This window comes from Lepisma saccharinum, chromosome 3 (genome assembly GCF_977018435.1).
Source record: "Lepisma saccharinum chromosome 3, izLepSacc3.1, whole genome shotgun sequence".
Lineage (NCBI taxonomy): Eukaryota > Metazoa > Arthropoda > Insecta > Zygentoma > Lepismatidae > Lepisma > Lepisma saccharinum.
This window is the reverse complement of record NC_139231.1, coordinates 27,888,580-27,906,970: the sequence shown is the minus strand read 5'-3', so window position 1 is coordinate 27,906,970 and position 18,391 is coordinate 27,888,580. Positions and strand designations below refer to the sequence as shown.

Here is an 18,391-nt window from a genome sequence, read left to right as displayed (position 1 = left end):
TCAATTTATCAGTAAATGCCAATGACTTGGGGCAATTGCAATATTACCTAATTTTACCAATCCAATATATCCATATATATATATAGCCTGTCATAGTGTCATATTCTGAAAATTTGACCTGGTTTACTCTGCATTAATTCTTATTTATTCTATATTAATTATATATATTAGAAATTAGGGTGGGGCAGATTAATCAGTACTCTATCGGTATCAGCCGATATAGGCATGTCGGTGTATCATTTTATCGATAAAATTACCAATTATTTTACCAATCCAATATATCTGTAAATATCTTATAATTTAGTGCAAAATTCTGCCACTTTTGTATAATTTTTATGGATAATCTCAATGCCCTACTTTTGAAAAAGTAAATGTCTAAATATGCAACTTGTTTTGCACTGTAGTCACCTCAAGCCACACATTTATTACGGAGGTCAGTGAAGCATTCCAGCTCTTCAAGGACTACTTCAAATTTTATATCGGATCGGTAGAATATCAGTTATCAGTATTGGTAAATTTAGTATATCAATACTTCATTGGTATCGACCAAAATTTCATGTCGTCCCATCCCTGATAGAAATATAACACCAATGCAAGTAAAACAAAAACAACTTCAAGTTTTCTGGCAATTTTCTATTTATCTGCAAAAAGTTGATTTACCAGCAGTAAACTAGGTAACACGAGAACATACTACACTGCCCTGTCACTTAATGAAAAATTCTGCCATTTTGTTACTAGTTTAAGAAATCAAAGGTTTATTTCATGTACACTCTGATTTTGTAAAACAAATGTCAACGTATGTAGGTTTATTCCCCCCCATGAAAATGGCCACCACAATCACCTAGTTCCAGACATTATTTAATGAGTCATATTAACAATTTTATATTGGTAGGAATATTGGTTATCAGTAGCAGTAATTTTTATATCAGAATAATTTCAATCCATAGCACATACACGGTTGAATTCTCTACTTATACAAAAATATAATAATTCTGTGTGTCTCTTGCAACATATTATTTTATCTGCCTATTGATTTTGGTGCTTCACTGTCACCACAGTCAAACAGCAGCCTCTGTAAATTGTGACAGTGAGTCACTGAAATCAATAGGCAAATAAAGCAATTTTTTCACAAAGACATGTTGAAAGAAAACTTTGTACCAATATTTTATTTGAATTGTCAAAATGTTCATATTGACCCATCTCTAACAAAAATGATTGGTAGTTATTTTCACTAATTTTTTCAAGTGATTGTGATGAGCAAGAGGAAGCAGCACATGCAGTGAAAGAGGAAAGCAGAAGAGCTTTACTCGAAGGCCTTGTTGATACAAACGAAGAGCTTCAAAATAAAACTTATGAGTTTTTTAGCAGTAAAGATCAGCTTCCGAGTGACACTTCTCAGCGCCTGCTCTCCATACTCAGTGAAATGTACCATCCTGCAACAGAGCAGAATTTCCTTGGCTACGGCACTTGCATTTTACTAGAAGCTGCTGAGAAAACTCCAGATTTTACAAGGAAGATATTTGAGCATCCTCTGATTGACTGTAAATTCGAAGTAAGTTTAACTTTATTCTGTACTCATGTCGTGTGGTGCAGGAAATGTGCAAGAAGGAAAATTTACTAATGCTTGTAACAGTTTAAACACAATAATGTAACAACATCATAAACCTAGCTCCAAATTATGTTTTCCTATTCATGTCTTAGGAGTAGTAGGGGAAGTACTGTTGACAGTATGTGATCTTTTCTGGGAAAAAAAAAACTTTCTTGTGTCTGCTTCTTTAGATGTTTTTCAGGATATTTCTTTTGACAAAATTTTGTAATGTTGCAAATGATAATGTTAAAAAATAAGTTTTATGCTGCAAGCATGGATGTTGCCAAGAGTTTGTGTAAGAGTGTCAAAATGTTGATAATCAATAACAACAATTATTATAAATTAATAACATGCCGATCTTTGCAGATTGTCTGTGCTTATCCATTCTGCAGTAAAAAAGCACCAGTGTCCATCATACATTATCACATATCATTTTAGTCCCAGATTTTACAAATATGATGTCACTGAAAGGTGTGTAAGGGCTGACCTTCTGGTAAGGCACCCAAAAGTCAACCATACTTCCACGTACCAAACCCTGGTAACTGCAAAGTTATCCAGGCCAACAAGGCTCTGGCATCTCGCCCTATGGCCAGTATAATCTTCCGTAGAGCTGTGTTGTCCTGTATTTGTCCTTATATGTGATAAGTGCCCCTTTACACCCCCAGCTTCTAATTAGGTAAGGATATTTTAGTCCTCCAAGACAGATGTTGATTTTAGTTATGCCAAGGGGCGGGACCCACTTAATATGACGGGTGCAAAAAGCCTAAGTGCTGACGCACCAAACATCTTCAATTCAATTAATCATGATGTCACTGAAAGTTCAGACAAGTTATTAAAAAACTTTTTAATGCAGTTTGTTTAGTGAATATTACATGTATTTCTTATCTTATTACTTCTTCACCCACAGCCATACCATTTACTGACGTCATGGCGAGCTCAGCATGCATCCATGGCACCTTTGTTTGCAGAGACTCTAGCAAGTCAGTTGAGCCAACCAGACACTCTTACAGGCAGTCAGTCTGATCAGTCATTTGCTGGTAGGCTTAGAGCCACACAGAGAAGTTTAGCTTTTCAACCTACTGCAGCTCTAAGTGAGTACAATTTGTTTATATTATAATTTTTATGAATCTTATGCCAAGGAAATGGGTTCTTAGTTCTTTTCTTATGGAAGTATACTAGGGATGGGATGGATCATTGTGTACTTTATCATTATTGACCAACATAGGGGATGCTGTGGAGTAATTGGTTAAAGCTCTGGATTTGTATTAAAACCACAGATCTGTCGTAGGTTCGACTTCAATCACCAGCAAAATAAATTTTACCTGAAGACGAGAGAAGAGATGTTCTCTCGAAACATAGTGTTAGAATAAGTATAGTTAAAGGATTAGTCAATCGATAATGTCCAATTAATATTGCAGGCTAAGGCATATTGGTCCTGCTAATTTACCAATATATCTATAAACAGCCTATAATTTAGAGCAAAATTTATGTCATTTTGTTACTGTTTTATGTATGTAAAGTATTGCTGAGCCGATAACCACTCTGAACTAATATCCATACCAGTGCCGATATTCTCACTGATTCCTACTCATACTAATTCTTGAAAGTTGTAACAATTAAAATTTGTTCAAAATATTGATTATGTATTAGTGTGTAGGCAATCCACTCCAATTATGTGCATAAATATACCAAGAATTTTGCTTTAAAATATTCAAGAAATACATGTTACATAATCACAAAATCCAGTTGTTCACACAATACTGGTGCTAAATAAACAGATACTTCTAATTTTACATTATTTGAAGGATAGTTAGGTTCTGCAAATGTGTTACGATGCATTTTTGCAAACCCTGTGAAAGACGAAAATGGCAAAAAAGTATTGGCCAGTATTGGTAAATGAATTCCAACTGATACTTTCCAGAACTGATGCTAATACCTTGGTAATCGGTGTCAGCTCAGCCCTAATATAAATCATATACCTGAGTTATTTAAAGTAAATGTCTATGATTCTTTTTCAAAACAAAATCCATTACAGTGAACCTGGTTAAATACATTAATTGCAAAAGAAGCTGCATATTTAGACATTTGCTTTTAAAAAGTATTAAATGTAGATTATATGTTTATATCCATAAAAACCACAACAAAAAGACACAGTATTGTACTAAGTTATAAATAAATAAATATATATATATATATATTTATATAATAATAATAATAATCCTTAGCGCGACAGCCCATGAAGGGCCTTGGCTTACCTACCGACTGCCGGTCTCCCTCCCACACTTTCCTTCGTCACCTCTAAGCGTGGAGATCTTCAACCAGTATTGGAATAGTCGGGGGGTCAGCCCGACGTATCCCCAGCCGTTATAGTAGGTCGTCTCGACCACATATATTTATATATTTATATAAATAAGAGATGGAACCGGAAGTTGGGGCCCTGCAGAGTTGCCAGGTCCCCATCGAAGAAGAAGCGGTGCGTAGAACGAAAGAAACACTGTTTCGTCACCAGGCTCGTCGTAAACTGTGAGTGTGTAGGATGAGTTGGGAGGGAAGGCGGGAGGGATGGGATGGCTTGGGAGGGAAGGTGGGTATGGGATGGGCATTACTGGGTGGCCTTGTTCAGGCCAGGTGGAGTGGTTGCACTCATGCCCAATATATAGGTCCTCTCCCATGTTTTGCAAACAGAGGTGTTGGCACACCAACCACCACAACATCAGTTTCAACGACTGCTTCCGGGTAGCGATCATCCATCTCCTACCCCAACCAGCCAAACAGTGTTTCTTTCGTTCTACGCACCGCTTCTTCTTCGATGGGGACCTGGCAACTCTGCAGGGCCCCAACTTCCGGTTCCATCTCTTTCTCCTCACACTGATGATGCTACGAAGTTAGCGAAAATTTTGAATTTTTCTACTGTCCGGTGAGTGTTTCCTTTTACCTTCTTTGATTTATATATATATATCGGATTGGTAAAATTATAAATTATCGGTAATTTTACCAATAAAGTAATAATCCAATATGCCTATATCGGTCAATACTGATAGAGTGCCAATTAATCTAATATTAATCTTACTTAAAAAAAGAATAAGAAAGATGGGTGATAACTTCCATTCATAAGCCAACAGTGGTCTGAGGAGTTGTAGCAGCAGATGAGGATGGGCATTCTCATGTTGCAAGCAAATGCCCATCCAAGATCTTTTCTTCTTCTTGCCAATTTCAAATGATCCTTCAATAAAGCACTATTCAGTTTTGTCTTTGGTCAGGTAGTCCCTGTCCTGAACAGCATTCAACATCACTTTTCCTGCAGACAGCTCCGATCTCGCATTCTTAGGCCTGGGAGAAGATGGTGATACTCTGTTGCTTTCAGGGTGAAATCCAAGACTCATCCCCAGTGACTATGCAGCCAATAAAATCACCCCCTTCAGCATGCAGGAAATAAATCACTGAACACATCTTGTTCCTTGCACACCATGAGTGATGTCGTATATTATGGGGCTTCCGCAGTTAACACTGGGATTTTGCTTCGTCTTCTTGGTGCTTCTGATAGTAATAGAGGCATGGGCGTCTGGAAGGGGGGGCAAGGGGGGGGGCCGTGCCCCCTTCCCTGGAAAATGAAAGTCAACCAAAAATTATATATTTGTCACATAATTTCATTTCAGCCACAATTATATGTTTTTATTATTACATGAATATGATAAATTCAAATTTAAGCAATGTTTTTTGAGGAAACAACACTATTATTGGGAAAAATTTACCTTGTTTGCCCCCCCTGGAAAAAAAATACCTTCCTTGCCCCTCCCTGGAAAAAATCCTGCGGACGTCCATGAATAGAGGGGTCTGAAGTGGAAGAAGGATGCTTAGTTTTTGTCTTCATAGGCTTATTAACAGAGGTTTTTTTGCAAAATTCTTATTATATATTGAACATGCCTTATTCTTTGTACTTGAAAAAATATATTTCCCACAAGTTCAGTATTGCGTCCTTTGATCCTTTCCCATGATTGACCACCATTGCTTCACCAGTCTTTAAAATTAGCGTGCTCTGGGTTTCTCTTCTGTTAGAGACCTTATTCAATCTGGACCCTTATATTTCCTGTGTGTGCATTTTCCTTCTATTTTTGGTGTTAACAGTACGTAAGAATCAGGGTGTCTGCCAGTCTGGAAAGCCTGGAAAAGTCAGGGAAATTTACTGTATGTCTTGGAAAATCAACATTTTTGTAATAGTGCACTAAAAGTAAGTTTTTGAACAAAGAAAAAAACAAGCAAGAAATTATACACTCCTCACAAAAAGTTTGGAATATTGTAGGGATGGGCTGGTATGAAATTTTGGCCGATACCAATACGGTACCGATACAGATAACCGATATTCTACGGATCCGATATAAAATTGGAAATGATCCTTGAAGAACCTGAAATGTTCATTGATCTCCTTAATAAATGTGTGTTTCGAGGTAACTGCAGTGCAAAAGAAGTTGAATATTTAGACACTTACTTTTTTATAAAGTAGGGCATGGGGATTACTCATAAAATTACAACAAAATGACAGAATTTTGCACTAAATTATAAGATATTTATCGATATATCGAATCGGTAAAATAATCTGTAATTTTACCAATACACCGATATGCCGATATCGACCGATACCGATAGAGTACCGATTAACGATCCCATCCCTAGAATATTGTTTTATAAGGCAATTGGTGATAAGCACGGCCTTGGAATGCAAGAACACATGACATCTGTCTGCTGGACGTTCTCGTGTTTTTGCCGACATATGCCACCATGCTTATCACCCATTGCCTAATAGAACAACATTCGAAACATTTTGTGCCTAATATAACAATATTCCAAATTTTTTGTGAGGAGTGTATATTAAATATTCTAGGAAAAGGTCATGTTTTGAACTATTTTAATGTAGAAATCTTCTACATTAAGTGGCTAAAGGAATTTTGTATTACTTGTTGCAATTTTTGGATTGTGTGTCATAGACATTAGAATTAATACAGATTGTATGACTAAATTTTACTATAAATGTGTATTATACAATTGTTGTGATTTATTTATACAACTGTAAGTCAATCCTGCTGTTATCACTTTTACATGTGAAGTAAATATTCTAAAGTCTTGGTGGAGTTCTAAGTGTGATGTTAGCTTAAATGTAGTGATCTGTGATACATGAATTGTCCTAATTACTTAGCCTGGAAAATTTTGGTTCTTGGTCTGTAAAAACCTGGAAGAGTCAGGGAAATTTGTTTTTATGGAATTGTAAACACCCTGAGGAATACAATGTAAATTGAAATAAACATATGCAAAACAGTAATAAATACCTTTATCTCTTTCTGTTTGTTTAGTGATTATTTGTTGCTCCTGATGATCATTAGGTAATGCACTTACAAACACTGCTTATTCTTTATGTCACTTCATTCTTTTATTACAGATGATGTCTCGGGGAGTGCAAATACACTCGACATGAGTTTCGGAGACTCCAGCTTCAGTGCAGACAAGTCAAGTTTACTTTTCACTATGGGTAGCTTGTCCAAGACACCTAGACTTGCAGGGAGCACATCAAGAAATGCAGCTTCAGGTACATCCACAAATGCAGGTAAATGATGTGATCTTATTGTTCTAAATCTAAAATTAATTTTAATTCGAGAATTCTATGGTACTTTTTCTAGTCAGAATGGTATTTTTGATGTGCTCACAATTTATGCTTGACCAATGTGTTTTCTCTAGATTACTATAAAACTTTACAATTACATTTAAATAATATCCATATCACTACAATAGTTGATATTACATATTCGACACATCCTTATCAAATGTGATACTACTTCTATTTGCAGGGTTGCTATGCATCTGGAAAACAGGGAAATGTCAGGGAATTTGGCTTGTCAGGGAAAAATCAGGGAAATGTTAGGAAATTTTGCAGATCATCTGGAATTTACGTGCATTTTGGAGTCTGCAAGAGAAAAAGTTGCAAGATGAACAAGTAGTTCACTTCCACTTCTGGATTCGGTTCTTGTGATTCCACTCCCAAAAGAGATTCACTTCAGAAACTTGTTTCTTTCATTCTTATGATTCTCAGTCTTGTGCGAAATTATGGTTCCTTCTAATTTCTGTAATAATTTTTTGCTTTTATAATACTAGATATTAGAAAGAATATCAAAGTACGAGTAAAACTTGCAGTCCAGATATCTGATTGATAACTAAAGTACATTGACAGTATGATCATAATTATCAGAAAGGTTGGTGAAGATGAGGTTATTGTCTATTATTTTATAGATCTTAGTCTTGTTGGCATTTCCTATAGAATTCCTATATGCAACAAAAATTTCTGCAGAAGCTGTGTACTTATAAATGTAAGCAAGACAGCAGCCATTTTCACAACACTATAAATCTGCCAGAAAATGAAAAATTGTGTATGGTTTATGAACTTTTTCTTGTGTTTTTATATTGTGTAGATCTGTTAATGGTGAAATAATGTACCCTGTTACCTTAGCCTGAAGGCTAGATGCACGTGATTGTAGCACCCAATACATTTGATGCCATTTGGAATTTTACATTTTACTCTTCGAATTTTCATGTTTTCTTGTGTGTGTAGAATGAAATTTGGTAAAGAAAAGTTTGTGAAAGTGAATATTCATAATAATTAACGGATTATATATTTAATTTAAAAACACAAGGTCAAAAAGCAAAAATCATGATGTAAAAAGGACGTTAAAAATTAACATTAAAAACTGTACTTACGTATTCGAGTATGTTGTTCCTATCTTCCTTTCTTTAGAACTACGTTTCGGAGACTAACCATCCCCTTCTTCAGGTTTGTATGAAAAAACTAGGTACTTAACATAGTACCACGTCGAAATGTAATAAAAGCTGGACAAGGGTTGGTGTGGATACATTTAAGATATTATATCCCTGCCCCAGACGTATATAAAAAGCCCATCGTTCACTAAAAACTTGCACAATTAACCTATTCTCATGTTAAAACTAAAAAACCTGTGTGTGTCACAATATACAACTTGCTCGAATGTGCTTCCTAATCCACATGAAGGTCACTCCTCCACGAATGCTTTCCTCTCCCCTTTATTTCCTTATTTCCCCTTATTGGGTCACAAATTCAACGTAAATTCTCGTTCTTCTCGAGCAGCTTGGATAACTTCCGGAGTGATGTGGAAACCGATATTGGGTGCAATTTTCCAGGCTTTATCCACACAAACCCTTGTCACAATCCTTTTATTATATTTCGACATGGTACTATGTGAAGTACCTAGTTTTTTCATACGAACCTGAAGAAGGGGATAGTTAGTCTCCAAAACGTAGTTCTAAAAAAGGAAGATAGGAACAACATACTCGCATACGTAAGTACAGTTTTTAACGTTAATTTTTAATAGGGATGGGACCGATTAATCGGTACTCTATCGGTATCGGCCGATATAGGCATATCGGTGTATCGGTTTATCGGTAAAATTACCGATTATTTTACCGATCCGATATATCGATAAATATCTTATAATTTAGTGCAAAATTCTAACATTTTGTTGTAATTTTTATGGATAATCTCCCTGCCCTTCTTTCTAAAAAGTAAATGTCTAAATATTCAACTTCTTTTTCACTGCAGTCACCTTGAAACACACATTTATTAAGGAGATCAATGATCATTTCAGGTTCTTCAAGGACCATTTCTAATTTTATATCGGATCGGTAGAATATCGGTTATCGGTATCGGTAAATTTTATATCGGCACTTTATCGGTATCGGCTAAAATTTCATATCGGCCCATCCCTAATTTTTAATGTCCTTTTTATATTCTGGAATTGTGAGTAATACGCACCAAACCTACAAAATGCTAAAAATCATGATGATAAACATGTCTGGAAGAATTAAATTTTCAGACTTTAAAACCTGGAAATGTCAGGGAATTTCATAATCAAAAAATCGTAGCAACCCTGATCTGTCATAACATGAATTTCCCCAATTTATTATTCAAGTTGGGTGATGATTCATCACTTTTAGCTAATGTGTTTTGACTTGTATCACATGGGTAACTGAGATCCAATTTAATTCCAAATTATCGTATTTTAATATGTAGAAATTTCAGTGAAAAAGCTGGCTCAATCAGGACTCAGTAGGGTCTCTTGCTTACTGTGACAATTCTACACAGGTAATACAGCAGAACTGAAATATCGGGCGAAACCAGTACTCATTAGCTCAGTTGGTAGAAGAATAACAGTATGCTGGAGATCCAGATTCAACTCCTGTTCAAGTCTTCATTTTTCATTTTCATGAATAATAATAGTATTTAATTTACTCTATGGGTACATGTGTAAAAATTAATAACTATTCTGATATTCTAAGTCTTGTATATGTGCTAATTAACAAAGCTAACAAAAATTGTATGACTACCATAGAACTTGGCACCATGTCCCAGATGAAATTATGAATATGCTGTATCTAAGGGTGGTGGTCGAGTTGGTAGGGCAACTGACTGCCATGCGGGAATCCCAGGTTCGATACTCGTGGTGGGTGATCTAAGGTCGAATTTTTTCCGGCCTTGTCCCCTCAGAAGGTGGCTGTGAGCTCACCCAGCCTCAAATCAACGGGTAGCTGGGAGCAACCCTGGGAGTGGGGTAAAGGTGACTTGAGCATGGTGCTGATGACATCACCTCCAAAAGGGCCTAGATCGAAAGTGTGTGGGGCCCTACCCCCACATCCCCTAAAAATGTGCCTTTATGGCACGGTGCTATATGCACAGGGAACTTTCCCTGTCCTTACCTTACCTTACCTGCATCTAAGGGAGATTTAAAACCAAAGTGACTAATAACATGCAACACATGCAGCTTGAGAATGAACCAATCAATAACTACGTTACACACTGTAGAAGCATGACATTTTTTGTAAGCGTGCATTCAGTTTGCTGTTTTTCAAGTGACACATGACTAGACCCCGGATTTTTATGTAACATCAAAGTACATAAATATCTAACAATAATTGATAAAATATGTACCTAAATATGTATTATGAAAAGGATATGTATCTAAATATGTAGTATCAAAGAATATGTAATATTAATAATAATCGAGTATCCAAACAATTTCAAGAATTCTGCTAGATATTTATTTTATTTGAACATATTCAACATAATTTTAAGGACATAAGTTGTTCAAATTAAAATTTGTGTCAAATGTATAAACTCAGAAAAGCACAGCAACGTGTACATATTTAAGAAATCAATTTTTTCAACTATTAATTACTTTTCACATCGCAAATTATTATATAAGATGTAAATATGTAAGAGAACTCTTTGTAACTTTCAAAACAAATTGTAAAAAGAAGCATCTACAGAAAGAACAATCTAGTGAAAATACATAGCTACTTGTGTACTTTTTGTACAAAAGTGGTTATTTTGTAACTTGCTATGTACAGGAAGTAGCTTTCTTGTTCGCCGATGCCAAGTTTATAGGTATTTTCCTAAACCTAGAAGTGAAACAAAAGGGGGCAGGGGGTAGAAACTCCAGCATCTTTTGATGAATAACAGTTCCTGTAATTTTTTTTTCTTTAAAGCCTGTCTTTCGACTTGGCAGTCAATTTTAGCTGACTGTAAGCACTTAGCATCTCATTGATTAGAAAATATGACATCAAAAATTTTCTTCATCATGCTTCAGACGTTGAACATAATATGTTGTTTTATGTAAAGTATATTAGCAAATATGTAAAATATGTAATATCCTGGCAGACGTAAAAATATGTAACATAAAGCTTGTGCAAGATCATGTCAGTTATATAATTTGTTGACATTTTCCTATTCAAGGTATGTATCTAGAAAGGTATGGAATATCTAATTACATACAAATCCGAGCTCTACACATGACCTATGTTGCTTGTAATTTTGGTGTAAAATCTCCGTAAGTGTTTGTCATTCTATGAATCTTGCATTGTGTTGTCCCTCAAGTGTAAATTTATATATTTGTTCATTACACCTTATTATCCGTTTTTGGTTATTTTTACACAGTTATGGATCATTCTTGTACATTACACCTTATTCTTACTGTTCTTTTCATGAAATTTCATTTTCCTCAGAGACAGTAAATTGTTTAGAGGTATGAGTCATTACTGGTTTCACTAATATTTTATATATTTACTAGGGCTGAGCCAATACCACCTTAGCAAATACCAATGCCAATACTCTTCCCAATTGTCACCAATACCAATATTTGAACATTGTAATGATTACAAGTTATTGAGAATATTGATTAATATTACTCCCTCTGTCCCATAATTATAGTCTGGTATGCCAAAATGGTAGTACAGGAATGACAAAGAGGCAGATGGAAAGTACAATTTGTACTCATCCTTGAGTTGTAACGACCCTGCGAGGTCGCCACTTTTAACAGCCCTGCGAAGTCGCAGTATTGTGTTTTGTTGGGAAGGTATGGATGAATAATGCATGCTAAATGTTTAAATGTGTTAACGGATCCACCTCTACGGTTATTAGTTTCGCTTATTTTTATTTGACCCTACGTGGTCGCTGTATTCTGTAAATGTTAACGGGTCCACCTCTACGTTGATGAACTTAGCTCAGGATTAGACCCTGCGTGGACGTGGTATTTGGTAAATGTTATCAATTATTGGGACATGATAATTAAAGGTCAAAAACCAGAAAAGTGGAATGTGAAATGGAAAAAAATGTAAATTAGCTCAGCGAGAAGCACTCTTTGAAATCAGTAAGTACTTGGCAGAAAGGCCTGGAGTTCAAATTCTGAGTACAGTGTGAATGTTTATGACATGAGATGGTTAGCCATTTTTATTGTCATTTATACTGTTCAATTTGTTGATGCAAGTGAGTGGTAAGGGTAAAGGTAAAGACACTTGAGTAAGTGTGCTAAAGGACATCTTTGTGATACGATTATAATAAACTGTTACATATATATGTATAAACCTGTTTTAGTCTTTCTTTACACCTAGCAAGCCCTAAGATATTTCTGAGTCCTTGTACTACGACTGAATCAGTTAGCACATATGGGTAACTTTTGCCGACCATCCAACTGCAGTGTTTAGCGTGTTGAACGCAGCCAGTACCAGTACTCCTGCGCCGTGGTGCTGAGCACTGCGTGGGTGGACGTTGCAGAGTAATAAAGTTGTATGACTCATTCCCGTGTTTCATGTTCTTCTTCTGTATACACCAATGTCACAGTTTGAATATCGGGCAAATATTATGAGACAACCAACAAAGGTGTACCGAACAATAATTATGGGACAGAGGGAGTAATTTATAAGGAGTCCAGTGCAGTGATATAAATCAGCAGTCATTTAATCATAAAACCGATTATTTCATTTAACACTGGAGCAAAGCAAATTAAAACTTTGCATTTTGCATAATTTCCAGGATAATCAGACTCCTTTAAAGTGTTGTGTGACATTTTTGCAGACTTCACAAAATACCCAAACTCCAGAAAAGTATTGGCCATTTTCTGTGAATAATATCCAACTGACATTTTTCCTATAACTATACATCAGCATTGGTATCAACTCAGCGGTAATATTTTCCTTTTAGTTCTTGTATCAAATGACAGAAGAGTGTTTTTATTTTCCCATTCTAGAAAGCAGGTTGAAATAAGTTCTAGACCACTAGATAGTTGTCTAGAATTTCATAAAAGTACCTAGAAAAAGAACTTTTTTGCCAATATGTATGAGAAACCTATAATTTAACCTAAATTTCATTTTCTTCTATTTAGACACACCATTGCAGCCAAGTACTCCATCTCCATTGAAAAGAAGGTTTCTCAAAGATGAGCAGAAGAGACGATATTACTTTGCCAGCCAAGAGGTGAAGAGAGGAATTCGCAGAGAGGAGTTAAAGCAGGAGAGGAAAATCCAGAGAGAAAGGCAAATTAATGTCAGCAGAGAGTATCGGATTGGAGATTTCCCAGACATAGAAATCCCACATTCAGCAATCCTTGTACCACTGAAGAATCTTGTGAAGGTAATATATTTTACATGTTCTTCCATTTACAAACATCGAACCATTCTGTGTGAATAATGGCACATGTGTATATGTCGAGATTCAACTACAGACTGTTCAAAAAGTCACATAACCAAGACTTTGAACATATGTAACTTTTGTATAAGAACCGATAGCGACATGAAACTGGGTATTGACTTCATCTATGTGGTAAAGTAAAAAGAAAACTGTAAAGAGCTCCCCTGTGTTATGCACTATGCCATGAAGGCGTATAGGAGCTGTGGACCTAGGACCCCACACTTTATTGATCACAGCCGAAGATGGGGGTGAAGTGATCAGCACCATGCCCCTGGCTGCCTTTACCCCCCCCCCCCCGAGTTTCCTCCAGTTACCCACTTTATACGATGCTGGGTGGGTGCCGGAGCCGCTTGAACAGGTGGAAATAATCCCGGAACTCCCCTGCCAGGGATTGAACCCGGGTCTCTTGCATGGTAGTCGGACGTCCTAATGACTGAGTACCGCGGTATACTTCATCTATGTGGATATTTTGTAAACATTGGACAAGAAAACCATGGTCTACGTGAACGTTCAGTATGCGAAAAAAGTTAGTAAGGTGCAAAAAAGTTTTTGTAAGAAGTAAAAACAAATGTGGATAAAAGACAGCATGGAGTCACTTGTAAAAAATTTCGATGTGTATCAACGGTTTGTGTGGGTATTTATGAAACTGATAATAATAACAATAAATACTTAAGCATTTTTATGCAGTACAGGTGAGGGTTAATTGTGGCATGTTCATAAAAAAGTATGTTTTTCGAAATTACGAGGTGTACTGGTAACATTGGTCATGCCAGAGAGCAGTACCAGGTGTACTCAACATCTGGCTATGTTATTCAATCAATGTCCAGATGAAATATAAAAGATTTAAAATTTGCTGTACAAAAACTAACCTACCTTGCGAAGAAATACTTTCAAGATTGGCTATAACTTTCCACAAAAGAAAAACCTTGCAACACAAGTGTTATCAGTCAGTAAAGGCACATCATCATATTGTTATGTCTGTAGAATTATCGATAATTTTACTGATTTGATATATCTGTAAATAGCCTGTAATATAGAGCATAATTCTGCCATTTTGTTGTTAATTTTATGAATGTAAACATATAGTTCACACCTCCGGATTTTATGAAGCAGCTGAGCAGTTTTCTTTTTCAAAGTAGAACACATTGCAGTCACCTGATTTACATACATTACATAAAGAATTTATTGAACGATTCATGTTCAGAAAATGTTTATAACAATAACCTGTGATGCAACAGCCCGTGTGGGCCAGGACCTATCTACTTATTGCGAACCTCTCCCTAACCTGCCAAGGTGGGAGATCATACAACCAGTTACAAGGTGATGTGTGGCCAGCAGGATGATTTCCCTGTCATTGTTGTTTGTTTCCATGACTGGCTTACACTACTCATTTGTAGCTCCCCAATTTCCCTACGAAATTTCAGGAGAAAAGTTGTTACACTTCACCCCAGGAGACTCAAACCTGCACGTGTCCAATATCAGGATCCCAAAGCATGACACCTTAGACCCCACAGCCATGATGTGGGACCAGAGAATGTTTACATTTTCATATTGATTGCTAGAAAATCAGTATTGGCAAGTTTTGTATCTGTACTTTATCAGTATTGACATGTATTTCATATCGGACCTTTCCTAGAATGTACTTTTGACACACCTAATAGATTTAATGGTTTTTCAGTAGTCTTACGATAAATTACATACCCTTTATTATGAGATGTTCTGAAAGATCTTATTTGTTAATTTTAAAATTATTTTCAGAGAGATGCTGGTATTGCAAAACAGGCTTTTGTATCTTTATTTGATGGAATCTATGAAGAGGTATCAAGTGAAGAGAATAGAAGTGAATTTTTGTCCAAAGCAACTGGCTGCCTGAACAGGATACTAGAAAACACATCACACTGCACTCCAGCAGTAATGGGTGCCATCCTTGAAGTAGGCATTGCCCATGTGGGGAAAATTCCTTTGACTCCAGAACATGTAACCATAGGTGAGTTATGCTTGTTTTACTTTGTATTTTTTTTTTTTTTTTAACAGTCTCTTGACAATTTCCGTTATAGGAGAAAGTTTGGGCTTTGTTATGAAATGAAATGAATGAAATCAGTATCTTTCTGCAATTCAACAATACATCTTTTATTACTTCATATGATTTACTAGCAACAGAATCTGGGGTAACTAAATCTCTTAAAACATAATATAAATTTCCTCTATAAAATAAAATGAAATTACTAATTTACTTTTCCTTTGGAATATCATTAGCAACACAAATCTGTTCAAACCACTCCAAATATGAATCAATGTTACCTTTATCCACATCGAAAGGTTCCAGAATCTGTCCTTGAATCCAGGGTTGTTCAAGGTCCAGGAATTTTAAATAAATTCAATTCCGGTCCAGGGGAGAAAATCAGCAAGCGTAAATGGGTTCTAGACCATAAAGAACCTTTTTATCTGTATAGTATTTAAATTTGGTCCAGGAACCTTTTTTCCCGATCAATTTAAATACGGTCCAGGAACCTTTATTCCAAATTCAATTTAAATAAGGTCCAGGAACCTTTTTTCCGGATGAATTTAAATACGGTCCGGGAACCTTTTTTCCGAACCAATTTAAATTCGGTCCAGGAACCTTTATCCCAGGACCAACAGGAACCTTTTTTTCAGTAACAATTAAAATACGGCCCAGGAACCTTTTTTCAGTGTAACAATACGAAACTTGGACCTCATTTAATTTTTGTGAGAAAAAAGGTTCCGGTCCTGCAGTGGAACCCAATAGAACCCATTAGAATCAGAGCTATGCATTATTCCATGAAATGCATTCCAGCAGTCATTACAATCATCAAATTTTTGGTACAGTGTGTAGCCAGTCAAATGTTACAATGCTGAATAAGGAAAGTTTATTTTCTCTTGGTAGAGAAGGCCTAGCATTAAGAGGCCATAGTGGGGAGCAACTATCCCCTAAATCGTAGCCACCATTTAAGGCTGCCATTTTTATCACAACATGTTTGTCCGTTTCTTCTCATGAGACATCAAAACATCTATGGTGTCCCGACTGTTTCTACGAAGCTGTTACACATGCACGGGAAGGACAATCCACTTGGCAATGGGAGATTCAAACTGTGAGCTGCGAAGTGGATGCAGACAGCTGGTTCAGGTCCTGGCAGAGCCTGAAATTTCCGCTAAAATGTCTACATATGAACAGTGGCGGATTAAGCTTCCTCGCTGCCCCTAGGCGCAAACTTAATGTGCGCCCTTCTCAAAAGAAAAGTAGTAACTTATTTGCAGTATTTTTACAGGCTAATATAAAAATTAGTGAACATACTGAAATAAGAAAACAAAGGATAAAAATCAATAACAAACAATTCATTTTCTGTATGTGCTATACCTAAAATTATGTAATGTATTGAGAAATTAAATTCACCACTCACCAGTCATAAATGATTCCACCTCACTTTGGTTGCTGCACACTCGTGTATAAGTTCTTCCAAAGTTGATGTGTCCATCAGTCAAGATGTCTGCTTCGATGTGGAGAATAGATAACTCGTTCAGTCTTTTATTACACATGGTTGAACGGAGATAAGTCTTCAGTCTTTTTAGGGCCGAAAACGAACATTCAGCTGAACAGTTTGTTACAGCAGTACACAAAAATATTCTTAATGCAATGTCCACATTTGGAAACAGACTGCAGCTTTTCTTTCCGTATAAAGGCTAACATTTCTGCTGGCGGTCACAGATTCCTCTGGTCTTCAGAAGCCCCGCAAAATGCACACATTCGTTTGGAAAGGTTGATTCCAGATCAGTTTCATATGCAGCCTGAAGGTTAGCTGCGCGTTCAGAAATGACACAAGAAGTTCTCCAAGGTTCCAAAAGATTTCTGCCTTGTTAAGAGTGCCAACTCGCAGTTTTTGTGTTCTTCAGAATTTTCGTGTGATGCTAGAATGTTTTTCCAGTCTGAAATGCCGTGAGTTGCGATGTTTGTCTTGCCCTTGAACAACGTGCATGACGCACAATAAACGGCACCAGTGCTGCACGAATATACCAAATAATTCTGCAAAATGTATTCGATATTTACAAGTTTACGAAAAAAATCACTATTATTTAAAAATCTTGTCTTACCTGCTATGAGTCTTTGCGATTTAGAAAAATTGTTTTCAGGATTCTGATTAATTCCACGTCTTAGAAGAATGTCAATTGTAGACTCATTCAGACACCACTCAGCAGGATCGTCACTAACGAAATTTGCACTCTCACTGTCACAATCAGGAACTCCTACGAACTGGGGGGACACTACCTCAGGTGCACTTTCTTCCTCCACTAAACCCACAATATTTTCGACATTTTGCGTTTCACAGAGTTCACTCGATGTAGCCTCTTCCACTTCAATTTTTGAGCTGCTTTCGGAAATCACTTGTTCCTTAGTAGTAGTATTGACTGTATTATAAACCCACGAAAGGAAGAGCCCCCCTCAAGCAGGTTTGGCTATACTTAAAACAAGCTCAACATGAGCATATGAGCTTTTTGCTCTAGTGTGGAATCCTGCCTAATCCAAGATTTTTGTAAAAATGCCCTCGGGAATTTTTTGTGAAAGGAAGAGCCTCCTCAGATTGATTTGCCTACACTTATAAAAGGTACTTCTGTGAGATTGTTGTCCATAAATTTGTCAAAATTTGATATTTTTTTTGGCCACACTTAAAACTAGGCCATGATACACCTACCCACACACACACACACACACCCACACCCACCCACACCCACACATATTTACTTCCGGTCCACTT

The 18,391-nt window shown here is 36.4% G+C and overlaps 1 protein-coding gene across 2 annotated transcripts in view; it reads left to right on the top strand.

Moving 5' to 3' along the window:
• The window catches only part of LOC145984947 (DNA-dependent protein kinase catalytic subunit-like), a 241,918-nt gene that overhangs the window by 128,196 nt on the left and 95,331 nt on the right, over positions 1-18,391 (top strand). For both annotated transcript variants that reach the window (XM_083118377.1, XM_083118376.1), the window contains exons 28-32: positions 1,246-1,552; positions 2,496-2,679; positions 7,020-7,184; positions 13,318-13,565; positions 15,381-15,609. In XM_083118377.1, the coding sequence (XP_082974503.1) occupies positions 1,246-1,552; positions 2,496-2,679; positions 7,020-7,184; positions 13,318-13,565; positions 15,381-15,609 (1,133 nt within the window). The remainder of the gene's footprint in view (positions 1-1,245; positions 1,553-2,495; positions 2,680-7,019; positions 7,185-13,317; positions 13,566-15,380; positions 15,610-18,391) is intronic.